At 38.4% G+C, this 23,639-nt stretch overlaps 2 protein-coding genes across 6 annotated transcripts in view; one reads left to right on the top strand and one right to left on the bottom strand.

Annotated features, from left to right (window-relative positions):
• PDHX (pyruvate dehydrogenase complex component X) overlaps positions 1-23,639 on the bottom strand; it is a 97,985-nt gene that overhangs the window by 28,048 nt on the left and 46,298 nt on the right. For 2 of the 4 annotated variants that reach the window (XR_001466660.4, NM_001031187.2), the window contains exons 1-2: positions 8,864-9,025; positions 335-418 (exon numbers count right to left, since the gene is read on the bottom strand). Coding sequence is in view for 3 of the 4 variants with exons in the window: in NM_001031187.2 (NP_001026358.2) it covers positions 335-418; positions 8,864-9,002 (223 nt within the window). In the remaining variant the exon portion in view is untranslated. Of the gene's footprint in view, positions 1-334; positions 419-8,863; positions 9,026-14,254; positions 14,317-23,639 lie in introns of those variants that run through there. The other 2 variants (XM_046941657.1, XM_046941658.1) reach the window with 2 other exon arrangements.
• APIP (APAF1 interacting protein) lies at positions 9,135-22,218 on the top strand. 2 transcript variants are annotated; one of them, NM_001031547.2, is made up of 8 exons: positions 9,135-9,221; positions 9,477-9,577; positions 11,895-11,943; positions 13,076-13,193; positions 14,420-14,555; positions 17,101-17,268; positions 17,853-17,971; positions 19,246-22,218. In NM_001031547.2, exons 1-7 carry the CDS (start codon positions 9,165-9,167, stop codon positions 17,950-17,952), a joined length of 729 nt encoding a protein of 242 aa, NP_001026718.1. In that variant the 5' UTR covers positions 9,135-9,164; the 3' UTR covers positions 17,953-17,971; positions 19,246-22,218. The 2 variants fall into 2 exon arrangements, with proteins under 2 accessions (NP_001026718.1, XP_025006596.2); XM_025150828.3 differs by having other exon boundaries at positions 17,853-17,969; positions 19,246-19,956.

Genomic DNA, 23,639 nt, shown 5'->3' with positions numbered 1-23,639 from the left:
CCCCAACTGAAAGGCTCTCATACTTCTAAAGCTGCTGTTAACCACAACAACACTGGGAATTATAGACAAACAAAGAAGCCACAAACAAACAGTCACACCCTGGAACAACCTAATGGAAGACGTTCAAAAAGTGGTCAAAGCAATCTTATGGAATACAACTAAAGGAAAAATATTTAAAGGCAACAATTGTAAAATGAGGTATTGTTCAAAAAGAAAGCACAGGCACATCAAACATTTTGCTTCAAAATACTAAGATACAACCTGAAACAAAGATCTTATTCTTACAGAACATAAAGCTGAATTGCAACTGAGGACATAGAAAATGGTGTCTCACCTTCCTTCTTCAACCATTTCACGATGTTTCCTTCTTCCATTGTAGGAGAAAGAGCAGGCATGAGAACTTTAATTGCAGGTGTACCTGTAAAATAAGAACATTGTAATCTACACTTGATACCTTTCAAGCACAAATGAGACTAAAAGTGCACACATCTGAAAGACAGCTGAACCATATGTCATCATTCAGACAAAGTGCTTTTTCCAAAGCTTATATACAAGCATATACTTTAAATGCACTCCTAAGAACACCAAAGAAAACAAAATAAACTACAGAATCTGTTACACAGAGAAGAGCCAACCTGAGAACAAAACCATACAAAGTGTTAAGCAAACGGAGCTCTGTCTTTAGTAGAAATATGATACAGACACTGTACGACTGATAAAGAAGGTACATTTGCTGCTTAAGCTTAAGCTGTGGTGAATTGAAGTGAAGCAGTTACAGAACTTCTGTCCAACAGAATTGAAAAAAGCAGGAAATTTAAAGCTTGCTTAAAGCTCAAATTACACACTTCATCGTGTGTAGAATGAAAAAGCAACCATAAAATACAAACATCCACTAGAAGAATAAGCAGCTAGCACGAAGCTGAGTCGTCTTCCCCACTGAAATGCCACAACATTCAGAAGCTGAGGCACCTGAGTATCAGAGGCATATGAACTAAGTCAGGCACCTGAGTATCAGAGGCATATGAACTAAGTCAAACCCCGTTTCCTTTATTTTTGTGTTTCCACGTGGCCCTGTGTATTCTTCATTCTTCTACTGTCAGAGCTCCTCTGAGCAAAACCTTGGCTAAAATACCGTGCAACAGCCTCTCATTCACTCCAGGACATGTGGGAAAAGGGAACAAGACTCAAAGTCAAGTAAGCAGGAAATGGTGTCTGAAATATATGCAGGCCCAAAGAACAGAAAACAACGTGCACACATGCATCTCAGTCCTTAAGAGAGGCCAATCTTCTACACCACAAGAAATTGGAGGAGAGGTATTGCATAGCTCCCTGCTGACGAACCCTGATGTATGCTCCATCCAGAAATTCCTTGGTGGTATTTATTGGTTTTTCTTCCAAGTTATGCAGCAAAATAATGAACGCATGAGTACAATACCTATTGAGCATCTTCTGGTCAGTCTCAGAGTACTCACCTATTCTCAGACTTCTAGTCATGGACATAAGCATGAGGACAGAGTCGTGGAACTGTAATGAACATACCTAGCCAACTGGTAGATGAACTTCTGACTCCGAAACAGAGCATAGGTACTTATAATTAGAACCACTGCCTTTACACTGAACTGCAACATTAAAAGTGTGCCAAGACAAAGCACATAACCTCATCCTCCCCAAGTTCAAAAGTTAAAGAAATTGAAATTCAGAGTCCTGATTTGCAGAACCATAAGCGTCAATGATTTTTGTCTCCAAAACCACCACGAGCGCTACGTGCTCCTCTTCTTTAATGCAGGTTGTGGAACTTTTTCCAGACGAAAGATTAAAGCATACTTTTTAAACTAATAAAGCTCCTGTAATCCTACTACTCCAGACAGTGATGATCCACCTCCTCTACCAATAAACTGTTCCAGTGTTTATTTACCCTTTTTGCTAAGAAACTCTATCTACTTCCTATCTGGAGCACCTCTCCTATGAAGAAAGATTGAGGGAACTGGGATTGTTTAGCTTGGAGAAGAGAAGGCTCCAGGGAGACCTCATTGTGGCCTTCCAGTACTTGAAGGGAACGGAACGTATAAACAGGAGAACGACTGCTTATGAGAGTAGATAGTGATAGGACAAGGGGGAATGGTTTTAAAGTGAGACAGGTGAGGTTTAGGTTGGATATTAGGAGGAAGTTTTTCCACACAGAGGATGATGACACACTGGAACAGGTTGCCCAAGGAGGCTGTGGATGCCCCATCCTTGGAGGCATTCAAGGCCAGGCTGGATGTGGCTCTGGGCAGCCTGGTCTGGTGGTTGGTGACCCTGCACATAGCAGGGGGGTTGAAACCAGATGATCATTGTGGTCCTTTTCAACCCAGGCCGTTCTATGATTCTATGACACTTTGCAGACTGAAATTGCCAAACTTCAAATTTCACTGATTGTATCTTAGGCATCTGTTAAAAAGCTTGAAAGATGTCTCATGACAGAACTGTTTCTAATGGATAAGCATCTATATACATGGACCAGGTAAATTCTTGGCCTTTTCTTGCCATGACACTGCCACCTCCTAGATGCAGCAGCTCACTACAACATGCAGTCAGCTGGATTGGCTCAGTACCCCCATACAAAGAGACAAGTGGCACTGCACAGTGCCCACTTGTATGTCACATAAGTGGGATTCTTTGGAGCACAGAGCCGCACAAGACAGCACATTCCTTGGCCACACAGCATGCTGCCTCCCCCATCATTTGATCCAAAGCACCAGAGGAGCATTCTGCCACACAGCTTTTAATACACAGATATTATTGTTCTGAACTTCTAAGGATAGTTACGAGACCAAACAAATAAAACTCTTTAAGTACTATTTTGTGTAGTTTTCTAGTACGTGATCAATTTAAGGCCCATTTCTGAATTCTTTATCTGAATCTGTATTCAATTAAACCACAAAAACAGACATGAGAGGAACATGGTATAAAAAGGCAAGAATCAATTCTGCTTCATATTCCCTTTTCTTTGTAACCAATCAGCAGCATTAAGGTTTATCATAAATAGGAAGCAGCAGTATACCTCTCTCACGTCTTGTCTTGCTTAGAGTAAGCAGAACAGCTTTAAAAACTTAGCAGGTATCCCATTTTTTTTTTCTTCCATTACTGAGAATAAGAGGAGCAATGAAATAAAATCAGAGGGTTTTAAGACAAGAAGCCAGAACAAAAGTGCTTCTCATCCTTATTTCTATGTCCTAAGAATTACCCTGGTTAAGATCTCAGAGAAGAGAAAGATAGAAGGGAAACTTCAACTAATACACAATGTTTTAAGGGAATTAAAATTATCCACCTTTCTTCTTTAATTAATTAATATCAACACATCTAATAAATCTGCCCTTGTCTGTCTCATTGGTACAGGACTATGAAAGAACTAATTACTACACTCGTAAGAAATATTAAACAGTAAATATTTCAGAGGTTGGCTCAAATTAAAGAAATAACATCGTTTTCCCATTATTTCTAGACAAAAAGCATTTTTAATGCAAATTTGAAACACTACAGCAAGCATCTCAACCTCAGCAAGCATTAATGACCTGGCCATTTTATAATGCACCAAGAGCAGAAGGTGAGCTATTTATTCCCCACAGTCCCCAGGACATCACCACAATTAGGGTCACGCTGCCCATAACACTTGAGCTGTAGAAATGAGCCCAGGGTATATATATGTGATTTGTGTTTCCAGAAGGATGCATGAAGAAATATGCATACTTGTTTCAACCTTCTATTCCCAAGCTAATTTTCCTTTTACAGGAAATTGATCTGCTCTTTCCATTATACTTAAATGCTTGTCAGTTTACTATTATTCATTACTATAATGCTTAGAAATGCATCCAGACAATGTTCTGGGTAACAATGGCAATCTTTAAAAAATAAAAAAATCCTTGGAGGTGGTGCAGTTAAAGTTTCTTTTTGCAATCTCTCATCTTGGATCAATACACACACAAAAAGAAATAAACGACATTAGGAATGTATGCCATTCTCGGAATGCCTGTGATCATGCTGTCTGTTTTTTTTCAAATACTGTAGGTTAAAGCGGGTTAAAGGTAGGTTAAAGAAGGCATACGACTGCTGCTAATCAACAGAAACAAATACATACATTCTACCAACACAATTCTGCAATTCTATTTAGAAACCATAAGAAGAAAATTCAAGTTCGTGAGAATTAATGCTGTGCTCCGCTTTCTCTGAAGATGGCAAAGCCCTGCAAGTTGCAGGTGACAAAGTTGATCGCTTCTTGGGAGGTAGCTGACATTTCACTTCAAAACATAGAATATTACATTTATATGGAATTATGCGATGATTTCATTCTGAAAATAAACACCTGGCTGTGAAATTCTGCAGCTTGTCCCTCCAGACTTAAAATGTATTGCTAAAAGGCTGCTGATGTCACAGATGTTTTCTTTGAGACAGTTCACCTGAAAGTTTGGCGTGCCACTTAAATTAGAGAACAATTTTCATAGGGAAACATCTTGATCCTCAAATGCACTCCAACGACAAAGAATTTAACAGACACATCATTGGTTGTAATTTAAAAAGAAAACATGAGCTTACTTGTTGATTTAAATCGCTGCCAAGCTTCACAACATAAAGCAATTAACTATTTAGAAGAACATTACAAACGTTTGATTACCTGCACCAAAGCTCAGAAAAATATGCACAAAACCTAAAAAAGCAGAGAACTGAACAGATTTTCTCTATATACTGGACAACTCTATGTATACTTGTATAAAGATTTTTAACAGGGAAGAGGTATCATGGTCAACAGGCAGTTTATAAAAGTTGCAGTGATTTCTCACTCCAACACACTACTCATTGACCTTTCACTTTTTTACATGTATGATAAAAAGGTTATCAGTATTATCAGAGCAAAATGCTGTCTTCATCTAATCACGTTGTCACTGCAGACAAACGTGTTGGCCATGGTCTATCCAACAACAAACAGTTTCCCTTCTCTCCCTCCATTCCAATTTATTTTTAAACTCATCAGTGAAACTTAAGATCCATTGGTAGGTTGCTTCTGCTGGCTATCAAGTAAAAAGGACACTCTAGTTGCTTTCTGATGTCTGGATGGCAGATATGGCCAACAAATTCATTGCAAAAACTTCCCACAAAACACACTAACAGTATTTTGATGTCTTAAAGAAATTTCACAACTATGAAATCAAAGTGCTTCTCATGCAAAAGCACCTGCTTCTTTCATCTACAATGTATCACAGATACAGAATCATAGAGGCTAGAAAAGATCTCTGAGATCATCTATTCCGACCCTCAAAACAGTTCTGCAAGGCAGTGAATCAATTACATTTCAAATTGTGCTAATTTAAGGAAAATTTACTAGCTTAGCCTTTCATGATTGCCTCTTCTTCTACATTACCTTTAACTCAATATCAATTCACGAGACATGTGAAAGAAGCTGTTCAGCCTTCTGACCCACTTAGTCGTACTACCAGCAGTGCTAATATTTATGATGCTGTTCAGTTATCCAGATTAGAGAATGGGTTTTGCTGGTAGTTAATCTCATCACAAGAAATACAGTTTCATTCATGACAGCTCCCTGACCTGACTCATCACAGCAATATAAATAACACTGACACCCAAAACGCCCCACAGAAAGCAGGACAGGACTTAATCTAGATTAAAGAACTGCTAACTACAAATATAGTACTTATGGCAAAGGAAAGGAAAAAGGAGGTGCACTTCAACTCCATTTTCTCCACTCCTTCCTCATCCCCCAGCCACACTAAACAATCCAATCCTTGTGCGTTCACTTAGGGCGCATGCACATAGAGACATCTATGTTCACAGCCAGGTTCAGAAGTGCTGCAATTAAGGTTTGCTCTTCCACAGATACACAAGAACAGCAGCTACAAGAGTGGTTACCCTTCAAAGCTATTTGAGTCACTTTTCGGTTAGTGATCAGACATCCCAACAGGATACGGGTTAATTGCACTGCACAGTATAGTGCTTATAAGCACTCTGGAAAGTAGAAACTGTTGCACTTTCCCTATTGGTGAGTAAAGAGTTCAGACAATTCACACCATCTATTAAAGACAAGTGAGGCTCACTCAACAGAATTTAGAACACATGAAACTTCTCAGCTCCCATCACCATCCACTAATTTTACTACCATTGACTTTGTGTGGTCATAAACCAATTATCTGAGTTAAAAAAGGCTTAGAAAACAATGATTTTTTTTTTTCAAGTAAGCAGTAGCTTCTATTTTAAAGACAATTTTCTACGTAGCCAAGAATACAATTCTTAAAATATATCATCAATAAAAACGTTGAATCTAGGGATGAGATTTCTGCCGCCTCCTTTGCCCTGTGTACCAAACAAACTGAAGAGAAGACAGAAGACACCTATAATAGGCTGGTGACTACAATCTGAGTATCTCGTGTTGAAGCATATCCAACAAGACACCGTTTCATTGCCTCTTGTCTGACCTCCTTTGTTATGGGAACAGCTCCAGCTTTGTCAAAACAAAATAAGCAAAGCCTGTGATGAACTGAGGACAAACGCTTAAAGACATGCCACCGGTGAGGTATTTCCTAAGTCCCCAAGCAATACCCTCTGGTTAGCAGAGATTTAAAAGACTTGCAACAATCTGACAGCAATGATAAGACTAAAGAATATAACGTTAAAAATATATAATAGCTCATTCTTTTTTTCTTCCTTCTATCGAGAAAGTCCATCAGCACCTTGTCTCCTCAGTTTACTGTACAGCTCCACAAGGTTACCAGAATGTCAATTACCTGCTGAAACCTCAGTGTAACATACACCAATTTGCAACTACAATTAAACAGATCCACACCTTGGTGCTTTGCTTACCTATAGATACAATTGGAATTTCACATATCCCTGTTTATGGAGATGCACAATGTGATCAAGGAGATAAAACACAGCAAAGCTGTTCAAATCACTGAAAGTTTTCCCCCAGTAATACATCCATTTGTATTTCACTGCTTATCCCATACAAATATTTACGTTCCGGTTATTCCTTCTGTTACACAGCCAGTACATTTCGATTGAATTGTTTGACAATTTATTAGATCTTTAACAACTCTCACTCCTCTCTGAATTCTCTCCCATCAGCCCATACCCTTCCTGATGTACAGCATTCAAAACCATAGCAAAACTTTGGCTGAGGTATTATTGGTGCAAAGTAGAGTGGCAGAAGAATTACCACATGCCCTCCAGATGATACTCCTAGCTCATCAACCCAGTATAACTTCTGCAGCATGGTGATGATTCACTCATTCTGTTTGCAATCCACCACAAAGCCTTGACTTCTTACTGCAGGACCACGATCTAGAAAACTACCACATCCCACCCTATACTAGGCATTTGTTCTTACTGTTATGCACATAACTTGCTGCAGTTAGTTTGAAGTCTAATCATGTCCTCAACTCACATTTGGATTGACAAACGTTTTTCGGACCTCTAACAAAAACAGCACTTAAAACTCAGCGTCAGGCACAAGTCCCAAAAGGGACCTGAAGGATTTCAGATAAATATCCTTCCAGCTAGGACAGCTAATAATTCCTTACTTTCCTTTACAGTTTGAACAAACCTATACAGATTCCTTGAGATTATCTTTCTACCATTTCCTTATAGGAAAAAAACATTGGGAAAAATAAAAACCACAAACATATGATACCATGCCAAAGCCTTACAAAGTCAATCCACAACACAGATAGCACCGTTACACCTTACAAAAGGAAATCTGAGTGGCCTGATGAAACTAAGCTTTCCTAAGCCTTGTCAGTGTTTCATAATCTGTTCAGCTGGTTGCTTAACTGCAGGCTCTGAAAACAAACAAACAAAAGTTCAGGAAACTACTTTTATGTAGTTGTTTTTTCGTTTGTTTTTTAATAAAATCAGGAAGATAATGAAGACATCTTCTGCTTTCCCTCCATCTCACCTCTTCTCTGTAATGCAGCTGATAGCTTCAACAGTAATTTGTGTGAATGACACCTAACTTGTCTGAAGTTATTCTCTGAATAACTCGTGTCCTTCACCTGGCTTACCTTTTGTCAACATGTCTGTGCATCGATTTAGCTTTCAGTGAAAGCTCAACCAAAAAACAGCAGCAATACATACTTGGGTCTTGGTGTATTCTGTTGCATAACAGACTAGGCCTTATTTCTCATATTAACTTACAGGTTATTTCTTCAATACTTGTGCAAGATTACAGTTACATCATTTTATGCCATGATTTTTTCATTTTTCTTCCTACATGCTCACTCCTGGTAATTTCATTTGAATTGTGCTGTATCCTTTTTTGCTTCCTCTTTCAAATGCATCTTGACTGAGAAGCCAAGAAGCTGCCTTTAAAATTAAGTACAGCATTTCACTGCTAAACTCTACGTTTGGCCCTTTAACTCACACAAAATGTTTGAACTTCTTTAGAGACTCAACCTCAGACTTCAGGGAGCGGGAGAAATGAATGTGTAAGAACAATTACTAATAAAACTGAAGAGAAAAACTATCAAGAGAGGAACCCGGCAGCTACACAGACTAAAAGAATTAATATTTGACGAACAAGCAGCTTTGAGCCAAATACAGCAGCAAAGCTGCCAAAAAGCACTCGTGCTTTGGACCTCCGGAGACCAAGGCAGCAGCACCCAGCCGGGCAGGCCCACCTCCACGACCTCCCGTTCAATTTGCGGTAGGACGGAACTGCTCCTTTCGTCCTCGATTCACCTCCCGCGCTCTGCAGCCCCACACACCGACCGGTAGCACCGGGCGCTCACGGCGCACACCCGCACGGCTCCGGCCCACCAAGGCTCCCTGCCGCCGCTCTCCCCGCACGGCAGCAGGCCGGCTGCAGCCCAGCACTCACCCAGCAGCTCCTGGGTACCGTGCAGGAACCTCCAGCCTCCCCGGGCGGGCACGGCCAGCCCGGCGCTCAGCACCGGGCGCCCGCCTCGCAGCAACCTCAGCACCCCGGCGCCGCCGCTCCGCCACCAGGAGGCCGCCATCTTGCCTCGCCCTCACTGCCGGCACGGGGCTGCCCCTCGCGCTGCCTGAATGGAAAAGCAGGAACGCCCCCGCCCTGCCGTCCGCCGCGCGACCGCGGGCGTTTGAGGTAACGGCCCGAGGCACGCCTCCCTACGGCAGGACCCAGCGCACGCACCGGCGCCATGGCTGCCGCCAGCGGCCACGGCCTGGAACTCGCCAACGGCGGCGACGCAACGCAGGTAAAGAGGAGGCGGCCGTGCCACTGCTCGCCGTACGGCTGTGGTAGCTGGGTTTTGTCCAGAACGAGCCAGGCTTTAGGCCAGGCCTTAGGAAGACCTGTCCTAAAAGAAAAGACAGCCCTCTTGCAACTGAAGTCCTAAATAACACCGTCATACTGAAGTATGACTATTACCCATTTAAACTGAGTTTCAGAATTTAAATTCTTAGTTTTCGGATGATGGCTTTTAATGTATCGTTTTCTAATTTATTTTTAGGATAAGTTGCACCCAAGAAATCTTATCCCAGAACTCTGTAGACTGTTTTATGGTTTAGGCTGGGTAACAGGAACTGGTGGAGGGATCAGCCTGAAACACGGGTAAGTACAGATGGAAAAGCAAGGAGCCTTTCAAGGTCCTTTCCAACTCACATCGTTCTGTGATGTTTGCAGAGAAAGGTTGGCTGTAATTGATGAGGGCAGTTCTGTTCTGTGACAGATGTTTGAAAGTCAAAAACAAGTGGAGAAGATAGAAGGGGAAATGAACGCTACCACAGTTTTAAAACAATGAAGGGAAGATGTCTGGCCTGAATTCATCATTAAGGTTCTTTCAATGAAGAAAGAGAGACAAATTAAGACTTATTTCTATCCTTCTGTCTCTGATGTAAACTACTTGCTTTTAAGGAACAGTTCATTTTCCCCTTTTCATTCCATTGACTATGGAATCCACATTAGATTACACAAAGCTTGCAATGCTAAAATATTAATCCCACCCTGGACATGTTGCAGACAAGGCATTTCCTTCAATAAAGTACTATTCTAGTGAGATCATTTCTAAGGAGTTGTTATTGACATAATTAAAGCGGCACACGCAAGAGCAAAATAGGTTTTGTTGTATATCTGAGAAACACCACTTTGCTTTTTAACTGTTCATTACCCCCTATTTATACTTTCAAAGCTTCTCATGGAAACAGAACCCCTGGTAGTGGCTGCTGAAGAAAAAGGAGAAACCTTCACTCTGCAAAATACCTGTCAGTGTCTGCCACTGCCCCATCCTGGACGCTGTAATTTAAAAGTTACTGATCTCTCATTTTTCTGACATACACTTACATGCAGTATATGTCAGAAAGAGAAACAACACAGCTATTACCTTTCACATATATACCTATATCTGAAATAAAAGCTCCAAACACCAATATTTATGATTTTCTAATGACTTTGTGCCAGTCCCTTTACTTCCCTGCCTAGTTTTGCAAACCAAGCAGCAATAAATAATCAAAGGAGTGACAAGATAATTAATTCTTGGTTTTAAAGTTCTTCATCTATAGAAAGATCTTTATAACAATAATTTCTTACCAGCAGCTGAACATAGGCTGTCTTCTCTATTGTTTCTGTGTAATTGGTGTTCATTTTGACAAGACACATGGCTTCAACAGGGAATGCGTTGGTGTAGTAGTACAGTTTTCTTCACCATTCTGTCACTTTGTAGCTCAGACTACATATTTGAGTAGCTTCCATTGCATCATAACATGGTAGAAGTAGTAATCTGAATGACTGTACTCATTTTTATACCTGCATTAGTGGTAGGTATGTTTCAGAATGAAGAGCAGTGAGACAAAGAGCGAGCAGACTAGCCTAGTGTTGTTCCATAGGAAAGATGGAAGTTCTAGCAGCTAGTTTTACCTTGCATCCTGATCAACATTACTGACTACACTGTTCATAGGAACTACTCAGGGTGAAGATGCTGAGATATGGGATAGCATTATTAAAATTGGATCTAGGATTCTTTGTCAGCTGTCCTATATTTCACTTCTTATGAATGATAAATTTCTAGACAAGAGAGAAATATATTTAAACATCTCATCATCTATAAGAGATATACCTGTAACTTGGCTAATTATTCACTAGATGTCTCTGTGCTCCTGAATTTAAAGCATTGCTGTTGAAACCAAAGAGTGATTAAGTACGATAGCAATCTGATTTTCTTTGTTGTTACTGAAAATATTTCAGTTGTCACCTTAAAATTATTTAAATTTAAATTAATATTTATATGGATTTTGTTCATGTAAACATTGGAAGATGTACTTCTACTTGAATTTGTCACTTAATTGCGTTGAGTGACATTTTTTAATCAAAGCAAGTAAACACACAAATGTGTTTTGTAGCTATACGTAGATTAGGCAGTTAGAACAAAAATGAAAGTACTTACATTGTATAATACAAGAGACAGTTGATTCTGTTTATAGGGAGTCTGTGGATTTTTCAGTATCAGTTTTGCCACAGGTCAGTATCTGCTTGCAATTTATTTTGTTCTCTTTGTCTTTTTTTTTTCAGAATTCCAGGGACTGAGTTTGGGATTGTTACAGGGAAAGGTTTTGTGTTTTCCTTTACAGAGGAAACAAAGTTGCATTTTCTGCCTTCATTCTGAATCTCTTACCAAGTTGAAAGCACTGTTTGATATCCCTTTAAGCTAGAGATTCTATATGCTCTTATGTGATCCATCTGCACGTAAGAAAAAAACCACAAAACCAAAAGGCAACCCCATCTACCTGTGACCACGTATATGGAAGAGCAATAAATTGATTATCACGGTTTAGTTTTGCTATTTCTTTTCCAGTGAATCTAGAGCTCTAGCGCTCATGCTGTTAGAAAGCCATTTATTTTTTTAATAGTTTTACCTATCTTCAAATTTTCTTAGGAATGAAATCTATATTGCTCCTTCAGGAGTCCAGAAGGAAAGAATACAGGTATGTTTAACTGTATTTCTACCTTAGAGCTCATTTTCAGATGGGTAAAATTACCTACGTTTAGGGTTTTATTTTTGCTTACATAAAGTTAGGCCTACAATACTATGGTCTGCATTCCTGAAATAATTGGATTTCTCCTCTTATTTAAGTACTCAGCTACCAGAGCAAGCCTGTGGCCAGCATGGCTTAAACCAAAGACGACTGAGAGTTACTCTAGATGAGCTTTTTTCTTTTTCAAGATTAAATGGCTTTATGGCTATCTGAGTACAGTTTCAAGTTACTGTAGTACACACATATTATGCTTTAACACTTCTTTTTTGTTTCTTGTCATTTGAGTGGTTGGAAATCTTTCTTTTGATCTTCTCAGTAAATAGATGGGCTTGATCCAAGAAAAAGTGATGTTGGCTATTTTATGCCTTCCCTTGCCTGGAACAGCAAAAACCCTAAAATATAAATGGAGGGGAAAATGGTAAATGATAACTATTTTATGCCAATAGGAAAAATTGTTTTACAACTCTTAGGGGGAATACAATGAAACGTGAAAGGAATCTTTTCGCTGATAGAAACTTGAAGTTTTGTATAGCGCTTGCTAGGAACATTAGCAAATAAGACAGGAAAAGGCATTATATGGCAAGGCTGTGATGTTTTGCTCTTTGCTGGCAATAGCAGCGGATTGAGCATAATGAGTAAGGAAATCTCTTGCAACTGTATTTCCTGTTAATTTTTTAAATGAGACAGTTTTATTTCTACCGTGGACAATTGAACAGCTATAGCTGTTTAATGCAAAAGTAACATTTCTGTAAAGCTTTTTTTTTTTTTTTAATAAGTTACTACTTTTCCTTTTGAGCTTTTGATGCTCTGTTATTTAGATATAAGCCATCTCCTCGCTTAGAAAATTTTAGTTTTAGTTCTCCTTGGCAGCAGTACAGAAAGACGGTACCAAATGTTCGTTTACTTTACACAGGAATGGTAGTGTCAGTGGATAGAATAAACATAGCATATTACAGCATTTTTACAAAGTTGAAATTGCATTCTCTGTTAAGTACGTCGTGTTTCCATATGTATATATCTCCTTAGAAGGAAAATGGAACTGTTCAGGTCATCACAGGTCAAAATAATTTCTCTGATACAGCCAGAAGATATGTTTGTTTGTGACATGAACGAGCAGGACATCAGTGGTCCTCCAGCACACAAGAAACTAAAGAAAAGCCAGTGCACACCTCTTTTTATGAATGCCTACACTATGAGGGGTATGTAGCAAACCTTTTTGCTTCACTGTTGACTGAAACGCTGTATATACATTGGCAACAAAATTAAAATTCAGTACCAGATTCTTTAAACATAAAAATCACAGCGAGAAAGACATGAGCCTGTAAAATAAATAAATTTGTACAGCACTCATACAGTGAAATATAATCCATAGTAACATATGTAAGCCTCTTCTACGGCTTCCTACATAGCTACACCTGAGATCATCTTTTCAGCACTGATTTTTAGCCCAGCCTATTAATAGGTTGTTGGAGGGAATGGGAAGTCTCTGACATGCCTTGGCTATGGTCAAAGGTTCTAAATTATGAAGTGAAAGAAATATGAAGCTTTTCTTTAGCTTGTAATCACAGTGCCAGTTTCCAGTTGAGCATCCATTTCCTTTTCTAGCGTCAGAGATATTAAAGAAGGCTCATTTCTTGCAATTGCTTGGTATGTTTAGGTAGCAACACGGCTTGCAGTCCCACTTTGGGAAAAGCTGTTGGAGGTACTTGAGCTGCAAGTGATCTCCTGTACACCTGGACTGAGTGGAGTGTCTGCAGATGGACAGTAATAGAGATCTTTTTCTATTGTGGAAGATTTACATATGTTACTTTAAAAAGGATTTAAGGAGAGTCATCAAGTCTTCCTACGTAAGAAACTCGAGTAGGTACCTGAGGAAAATTTGTATTTTTGGCAACACTGCAGCCACATTAGTAAAGTTAATTACAATCATTTTCTATCTTTGCCTCATGGTACAATAAGATTTATTTATTTATTTGTTTGTTTTTCAGAGAATCAATGGATAATTGAGAAATACTGCTTGCATAAAGTAGAAGTATTTAACTTTTATGAATAAGTTTGGGAAGTCTTTAGAATCACGGATTTCTGATAAATTATTAGAGTGTTTAAGTTTCTATAGCACATAAAAAACTACACAAGGAGTGCTTCTCCTTGCTTTTGTGCAAGTAGTTTTTCTCCTGGAATTTCTCACTAAATAAAAGTTGACGCTGCTGTCCTAGAACAATCTGTAATTATCCTTTATAGATGAGCAATTATTTCCTACCTTTATTTAGGCTGCTGTGCATTTTTTCTTCTGATACAGTAGATCACCATTTGCTGAGATGCCTAGCCAAAGAAAATGAATCAAATACAGTAACGATTTTTTCTTAATAAATGCCTTTCAAAAATTATAAAAACACATATATATGTTTTCTTTCTCTCTTCTTAGGAGCAGGTGCAGTGATACATACTCATTCCAAGGCTGCTGTTATGGCTACCCTTCTTTACCCAGGGAATGAGTTCACTATTACCCATCAGGAGATGATAAAAGGAATCCAGAAGTGTTCTTCAGGAGGCTATTACCGGTACATTTTTAAGAGCTGAGTTGTGCTATTTGATTGCTTGTTCTCAGCAAAATAGATGATAAGTAATTTGAGTTATGTGTGTTCAAGTATATAATATAAAGTATTATAAATGAGTAGTAACAAGACCTCTGGAATAAATCAATCATTGGCTCCCTTTATGAAGGTCTCAAGCCTGTAGAAGAGATCTGAGATAAAATCTTGCAAAGTCAAAGTTACTGTGGTCCACTGAGCTATAGAAACAAACTAAATAAAGAGCCATGTCTTGACAAATACCTCAAGAACAGAGTTGTTAACACATCTGTACAACGTTAAACTGAAACTGTAGCCAGCCAACGTTAGGCTCGGTTGACGAAGTGCAACTGTGTTTGGGTGGACTTTACATATCACAGCCTGTGCTAGTTTAGGGCAAGTTAGGAGAGATGAGGATTTCAGATTTTATTTGACAGACTTAGAAATAAAAATCAGAATAAACAGCACATTATAGATAATGTTATTACTTTCCAAGGATGAGCTCTGAGGTAAGTGCTGAGTTATTTCAAATTATGTGTGATGGCTTGTTTTGAGGACTCCACCCACAGAGTGTTGAATTGAGACCAGCAAACAACATTTATATAATATGTGACAATTAGATGAAAAATTGAAATGCTAAATTCTTTCCACTTTTTGATGTAAATTTTAGTAAATAACAATTGCCCTTTGGCAAGGGAGCAAACAGTATGCTTGACATGTGATTTAGTGCCTGGACATATTTTATTCGGAGTTTTGGTTGACTTGCCAGCTTTACCTTCTTGTTAGCATTAGCATTTTTCATGTGGCAGAACTTCCTAGTAAAAACATCCCTTATATTGAACTGCCTAACATTGGTTTGGAAAAAAAGCAGCAATGACAACTTCCTTTTTTTGGATTTGCATTGTGAATTTCCAAAATTACTGTATGTTAGTCAGGAAACACTGTATCTATTGCACTCTGTATCTACAAATTGTCCTATGTCAGCCTGCTATCATATCAGAACAGAAATTTAAAAAATCAAAGCTCCAGATTACATGTTTGCTAAGTACATATTCATCCATCCAAGATCATTGCATTGCCTCACACCAGACTGCACACTGAATTGAAAAGAAATTCTGGAAGCTATCTGTTACAGATAGGATAATCAGAAGTATTTACTGGCCTAAATATGATCCCTGAATGCTAGAATAATTTTACCCTTGGCTTCTGTAGAATTAAATCTGTAGTAAATAGCTTTCAGAATCTCAGACTGTCTCAAAGTATTTTATATGAACTTTGTTCTCAATGCAGGCTCCTATGTTTCAGTAAAATATTTTTTTTTATCTCTATAGTTTAACTCTTTTGGAGTCTTCTGTGAGTTTTGTAGCTAATAATTCTTACAAAAAAAGGTTATGGTTAGGAATCAATTTATTTAGGAATCAAAAATGATGTTTATACCTGCTTCCAAACTGATGTCCAAGTACAAAGTAGAGACTAAGAAACCAATCCCTTAGTTGAAATGGTCTAACTAGTAGCACACACTCCAAATCTAATTTTAATGATTCGAATATATAAGAGACTAAGTAAACATACAAACACTTCTTTTTCTTCCCTCACTATTTTATAAACATCTTTGGGAAAAGCATCTGCATTGAAAACTGTAATACATGAGACCTCTACATCTTGTAAATATTTAATATGAAGTACAGGCTATATTAATTTTACCATTGCTTCCCCTCTTTTTTTTTTTTATAAGTTGTGCTAGCATCCACTCTTGAAATATCTATGAGATCTCAATGATAAATCTGAACGCAAACTGGGGACTTATTAAAAACTATTTAAACAAGTTTCTGCCAGTGTTAATTAAGGTTCAAACAATGCCAAATATCCCAATCTCCTTCACAAGAAACTCTTAGGCAAGTTCCACTGAGTAACATGCATCATCTTGTCTTTGGAACTGGGGTTCTCAGGCTCTCTTAAAATCACATGTAGCCCACCAACCACTCTATCAGAGAAGAATTTATTTTTAATGTGTTGACACTTACTTTCTATTTATATGCCTTAGCAGGACAATCTTTTTTTCCAGGGGCTTTTTGGACTACCTAAATTCAATTTTTTCTGCTCTCCAGTGAACAGTTTTGTTTCCTTCTTTGTGGTATGATTCTTTTGAATAATTTAATCTGAGATCAAGCTTGTAGGTGATGCCAATACAGGATGAAGAAAGTCTGAAAAAGTTGCAAAAGGACCTAACTACAAAGTGATGATATGTGAACAAGCAACCATATCTAATACATTAAAAGTATTACTTTCCTTTTGTGCCTCAAGTGTGGTTCAGATATTGCCAGCAGGTCACGAAAGTGGGAGACATTCCTGAATTCATTTACTGCAGTATGACTCACAAGAGAAGAGCTTAAAAATCTCTAGTGCTGAGAATCTGTTAATACCTTTATGGAAAGGAGAAGCTCTTTCTAATGGAAGAGCTGAGGTATAAGATAGATCGCTCTTCCAAACATTTCATTTCATTTTTAAGATATATTTAAATCTATTTTTCTCTTAGCTATGATGATACGCTGGTGGTTCCCATTATTGAGAATACACCAGAAGAGAAGGATCTCAAGGAAAGAATGGCAAAAGCAATGGAAGAATACCCAGATTCTTGCGCTGTTCTGGTCAGACGTCATGGAGTTTATGTATGGGGAGAAACATGGGAAAAAGCCAAAACAATGTGAGTACAATTAAGGAATATGGTATATTTTGCCATTATACCTCAAAATTTTATAGACTCTGCTGTTTTGTTTATCTCTGACCATTGTCAGTGATTCAGAGTATTCATCAACTTTTGGCCTCATTGAATTTATGGGTTTGCTAGGTTCATCCATGATTTTTCTTTCCAATCTATTCTGAATGATAGAGTTCCCAACATTTTCCTTTTACATGGACAAGTATGAAACCTCAAGACAAACTCTGCTTTTATACGACAACTGCCAATACTGTTCATACAGTCTTCTCTAGTCCCTTTTTTTGCAGGGAGGGGGTGGTAGAGGGCACAGGGGCATTGGAAATAAGATTCTTCATTTGCTGCTGGAAGTGCAACACATCGGGATCATGTAGCTGAAATGCTGGGCACTAGGGTGTCCTTGCTGACATTTCATACAGCTGCGATGGAAACAAATGGTAACAGCTATCCAGTCAGACGGTCACACTGATGATGTACCGCTCAAGAAAGATAACTGCTATCATAAAAAGCAGTAAGACTTGAATGTACTGAGCCTAACTTTACACTTCACCTGTTTTTTCATTTAATTCTAGGTGTGAGTGTTACGACTACCTATTTGATATTGCAGTGCAGATGAAGCAGCACGGACTAGATCCTTCAAAACATCCAGCAGGAGAAAACGGGATCCTGTGAATGACAGCTATATTCAGATGTGAGTTTGTCTGTAGAAGTTATCTGTTTGCAGGGAAAGACTATAGATGACACCATCTGTTCAGCCTGCTTTCCCACTTGGATACCAGAACAGAAGCTTCGGTACTCTCCCTGCTCCATTACCACTGCAGTTGTGTCTACACCTGAAAGCATGCTTCCTTACCATCTAGTGCACTGAAATGATATATATTAAATATGTCCTGTGCCTATTTTAACACTTATGTACAGCTTGGAGCGCAATTGCCTTTTAAAACCAAGGTATATCAAGCATTACCAGAATGAAAACAGTGAAAGAAAAGGACCTCATCCTAATACAATAATTTTTACAGAGATATCTGACCACACACTTCTGTTCCTCAGCTTGCAGTATCAAGTTCTTTTGTCAGTCTTTTCTCAGTGGTGCTACTTATTTGGTGTAGTTTTCTGCTCTTGAGCAGAAATTACTTGTTGCAGTTTGAATAAGTTGAATTAATTAGTATCACATTTACATCAAGTGATGCTAACTGTGAATTTCTTTTTTCCTAATGCAGCAACAATCAATTTTTTCAATGTTTTCATAACCAGTATTTTTAAGGAAAACAATGTACGTTATATCATCAGGCAGCATTCTATGTAATTGAAGGAGAAAGCACTCTGGAACAATTTACACATAAGCTTTTTACAGCACAGTAGGGCAAAACACAGTGGTAGCACAATATTTCAGAGTTGGGCATCCCTCATCCTGTAAATCTAAGGAAGTTTAAAGATACTGCTACTGAGATTATAAAGGAGTCCCTGGACCAAAGTAGTGGTCTAAACAGAAAGGGCTAACCTGTTGCACAGAGCTGGCCCATCAGATAATTCTCTCCACCCACTGTGTTTGCATCAGAAGAGATGAAAAATGGGTTCTTAGGGAGTGTGAGCATAAAACAGCTGCATACTCAGAGCATTTGCTGTTATGCCCACGCTAGAGGAGGAAGCAGTGGGACAGGACGCTTACTGTCAAATGAGTCCTTGTGTGAACAGGTATTTGGAGTACTGCCACTGCAAGCAGGGACATCTGCCTACTACACCTGCACAGAGCTACCCCATGGCCTCTGAGAAAAGTTCTAAAATTGCTCTTCAGCAGAATTAATCTTCCTTTGCCCACTTCTTATGGCTAAATACCTCATTTTAGAGCATAGAATCATTAAGGTTGGATAAAAGTACTAAGATCACCTAGTCCAACCTTTGACCTATCACCACCATGTCCATTATACCATGTAAATCTTTGTTTATGTCTTGTTTTTTACACAGATTTCTTCTTACGTGATGATGGGAGTTCTAGTTTCCACCTCACTCTGTTGAAGCCAGAAGGGGGTGCTCTTGTACTCAGCTGAATTGACAGATGTTGGCAGCCAATTTTGACCAGACATATCAAAGAAGAGAAAGAGTTAAAACAAAGAGATCCTGCACAATCGTTGCTGTTTATGAGTACTGGCAAAAGCTACTTTAGGAGGAATGAAAATTCATATTCAAAGAGCTACAGAGAACTAATGTGACATATTGTTTGCGTGATTTAAAAATTATTATTTTAACAAATCTGCTTTTGCTGATCCTGCTCTACCGCTGCTTCATTTGACTTGTTCTAGAGCTCAACTTCTGAAAGATAAAGCAGTTCTTACTTGTTGGAAAGATGTGAGGACCTCCCCTTAATTAAAAGTAATGCTTAAACAATCATGTTAAACTACTGATTACTTTATGCTACATTAATTTCTGTGAAATTAAGCCTGTAGCATATGCGTTTTTAAGTCATATTTTAATTGTTATTCTGTGTAGGAAACTCACATAATTTTGTAGCATGCATTTGGAAGTTGGTATCGAGAAATTCCTCCAGGTCTTAGCTATTTTCTATCTCTTTAAATTCATTCACTTTCAATGCGATTGTTTAACACAGTTTTTTATGAGCTGCTATAAGCCAATCTTATGTCAATTTACTCAAACAGCTCATTAAAAATTATTTTTATATGTTTATGTCTTTATTTCAAAACCTCCGGAATAGCCCCAGTGACATCTGTCTAAGCCACAGCTGACCAACATTCTGACTGAGTATCGAGACTCATCCCAAGGAAGAACACCAATTGACAACTTACATTGCCAGAAAGGAGAGGTCTTGTTTTCCCTTCTGTTTTCTGCTAGGGGCCATACATTTCCACCATTTCCCTTGCATCATCTTTGGCACTTGTTTGAGCTTCTGTGAGGTGAATTAACTCATTAACCTAAGAGAAACTACTGCAGGGGGTAAAAAGAAAATAATTATATTGTTTCCTAATCAGCCACTGTTAAAAAGTTAACTCAGAGGTGGGTTCAGAGTACCAGAGCTGGGGCAAAAGAGGACATAACTAAAATCAGAGATGGAGAAGACTCTATTTGATGAGAACAACTACTCAGACTTACTCAGCTACCTGTGGAAAGTTATTTGGCTAAACCAAGAAGTCAGGAAGAAACTTCTTGGATTTTTTACCCTATGCAGAGCATTTACTTTCTTTAGTTGTGTACATCAAACCACTGATTGTAAGACAACATGCATTGATGGGCCTTCACTGGTAATAGTGTTATGCTAAATTCATGCAAAAAAAACATCCTGTTTTGTCTTTGTGGACGTGCCCTTCTAACAGTCTAATGCTGGGCTCCAGCAAAACTCATTTTCAGTAAGGCATCATGTTATAAGACAAATGTCTGCTGAGTGGACCCAGGTTGGGCAGCAGCTGATTCTGAGCAGTAAGATGTGGTTACCTGTGCGCTGGTGTAAGTCAACAGAGTTGTTGCTATGCTGCCAGTTTGTCATCAGCCACATGTCTCGTGTTTCCATGTCTTTGCGGCAACTGCACCCTGTCTTTCTGTGCAGGGCACAAGAGAGCACAATCAGCATCTGCTGCTACCAGACTAAGAAACTATCAAAGAAGAGATCAAGACCTCAAGTGATGAAGAGTTACCACTTGACTGGAATGAGATATTGTAGGGAACAATTTGCCACAGGAAGCTCACCAACTACTTATCTACCAGCAAAACTTATCCTCACCTTGCTGGGAGGCTTCAGGTTTTCTCAACAGGAAACCCCAAATCTTTGTGCTTAAATTTGCCCTGAACCCTCACTCTCAAATTTGCATGGTAAGTCAGTTACTGACATAAGAAGTTTTAATAGGAATTTTCATATAGCTTAGATAACCTCCCCTCTACTCCCTGCCTGATGATTGGGCTGTGAGACTAATCTTTGCCACTATATTCTTACATCTAAGAATGAACCAGCTTTCATTGTTTTTGTGGGTGTCCTCACATGTTAGGAACCAGAATAGCACTGACTGTTTCATATTTTATGCTATTTAGTTTATCTTCTGAACTCACTTTCCAAATGCTTGTTCTCCCCAACTCTTAACATTTATAACAAGCAGTGGAGTTATGCTGACAGACCAGCAGGTTTTGTTATGAAAAGTATCTTTCAGCAGTTATGTACATTTGCACTTCCCTAGTGGAACTGGAAGTGTACCTGCAGTGACCTTGAAATCCCTGGGGGAAGATGTCTGTAATTCTGAAATGCTGGTTAGCACTGAGTTACTGAAGGTTGCTGATTAGTTTTATGGATACATTTTTCACAATTAACAATTTTCATTATTAGATACATTTGTCAGAGGTAAATACTTTGCTTGCAGTGACCAATTACACATTCTGTGATTGTATGTAGATTGCAGCAAGAAATTGGGTGGAAAATCTGGGTGTTTTTTATTAATGACCTATTGACATCACAATCCACCCGGTGAAGTCTGTTTGCTGTCTATTGATTGTGACCTTTGTTTCCTTCTTTAAACTGAAGTTTCTGCAAAAAGTGAATTCCTGCAGTATTCTTGAAGGTGTCTTTATACAGCATAACAATATCATTCCACAATACTGATGTTTTGTAAGGATAAAGATTAAGTTCTGTTCTGCATGTTTAGCAATGACAAACTACAATGGAACAGACAAGGAGAGCTTTTTTTTCTTCTTTCTTTTTGCCAACTATGTTCCTCTGGGGTCATATGTTAATTACAAATACTCACTTGCTCATCCAAATACAATTTGTAATACTGTAACCTTTGTAAAATTTGTCAAAAAAAAAAAAAGCCCACATTTCTGTAACAGTTATGTTCTTTCACGGATGATTTTGAGATATTCAAAATCCCATTCATTCAGTGATACGGAAATGAGCTAAATACACTCTTCCCACATCTGTGTGTGAACTCTTCAACAAAGAAATTGGTAATTTGACAACATTGGTGAAACGATTACTTTTCCCCAAAGTGTTCAGAAATCTCTTACAGGTCACTTCCAATTACGCAAAACAAAAATGTTATCATTTCCTAAGTGATACAGCTTCCAGTTCACAGCATTTTAAAGTCTAGCTCATTTTCTGATGTGAACTGTAGATTAATAGCCAGTTAGATATGTATATGTTCGCAACAAATACTCGATCACCATCGAAGCTGATTATCTGGCTTCCATATCACCAGATAGGATTATGTAAAATGTCATAAATCCCACTTCAAGAGGATCATCAAAAACAGTAATTAAGTTCCAGTATTTCCCAATAAAAAATAATTTCCTAGCTAACATCCTACTTGCTTTCCAAGAAGGAAATGAAGTTGTGGAATGTAGCATCTAGTAATATCAAGTGATAAAGCTATAACTTATATTGACAAAACTGCTTACTGCAAGTCCTTTACAGTGCCATAATGCCTCAACAACACCATCCTATTTCCTGTAACTCTGAAATCATCATTTAAATATTAACAACTGGAAATCCTACTGATTAGTAGAACAGTACTTATCCTTCCTCTAAATTCCTTGTTGCCATTTGGCAAATACACATATAAAAATTTTTTGCAATCCAACCATCTACCTACCACCAACAAAGACGACAAGAAAGTGGCAAATAAACCTGGAACAGTTTATATCTTTTTCTGTTCCTTGATACAGAAACGATCAATATATACTTTGACACCAATGTTAGTTTCAAAATTCTAAAAAAAAAATGAAAAAAAAAAAGCAATAAAAACAAATACCAAAACCCTCTGAGCTGTTGTAAGTTACAGTGTCGGTACTGAAGAGAGTTATCGGTCACATACTTTACAGATTCGCACATGAGTTAAAGAAATTAGGAGAACGCTTCCTTTTCGAAGCTGATTTGGAACTCCCTTTAATAAGAAAAGGGAAGTGGTTTTATTTTCTTTTTTCTAAACACAAGGTGAAATAAAACTGTGACCTACAGACCCACACAGTGCACAAGTACTGAGTCATGGTACGCTTTTATAACAGGGGTGCGTATGGCTGAGCTTTGATAGAAATTAATCAAAGCTTTCATAGAAGTCAGAGAGTCTCCCTGCTTGGTTTCGTTTCACATCAACACTGTGCCTTGGTGACTGGTGATTCTTTAAGCCTAATTCTTTAAGGCACCAGAAGCTCTGTTAAAAAACACATCAGGTAGCGAACTTCTGAGTCCTTGCATCCTAAAAAAAAAATGAAGAAAGAAAAAGACTTTCTGACACTTATCCTGCCAGTACATAAGAGGTCACATCAGATGGTAAATAAAATCGTACTGTTTTTCAGCGGATATCATTAGCACAGGGACCTGCTTCTGCTAAATTGGAATGCCACTGGCTCAGCACACTGGGCACATC

The sequence above is a fragment of the Gallus gallus genome, chromosome 5, assembly GCF_016699485.2.
Source record: "Gallus gallus isolate bGalGal1 chromosome 5, bGalGal1.mat.broiler.GRCg7b, whole genome shotgun sequence".
Lineage (NCBI taxonomy): Eukaryota > Metazoa > Chordata > Aves > Galliformes > Phasianidae > Gallus > Gallus gallus.
This window is presented reverse-complemented; position numbering and strand designations above follow the sequence as displayed.

What these genes read in the sequence shown, in the direction of transcription:
- APIP (NM_001031547.2), top strand. Translation starts at nt 9,165, where the DNA reads ATGGCTGCCGCCAGCGGCCACGGCCTGGAACTCGCCAACGGCGGCGAC. An exon ending in GGGATCAGCCTGAAACACGG is followed by an intron (nt 9,578 to 11,894) that starts GTAAGTACAGAT and finishes AAATTTTCTTAG; the next exon opens with GAATGAAATCTATATTGCTC. An exon ending in TCCAGAAGGAAAGAATACAG is followed by an intron (nt 11,944 to 13,075) that starts GTATGTTTAACT and finishes TCTCTGATACAG; the next exon opens with CCAGAAGATATGTTTGTTTG.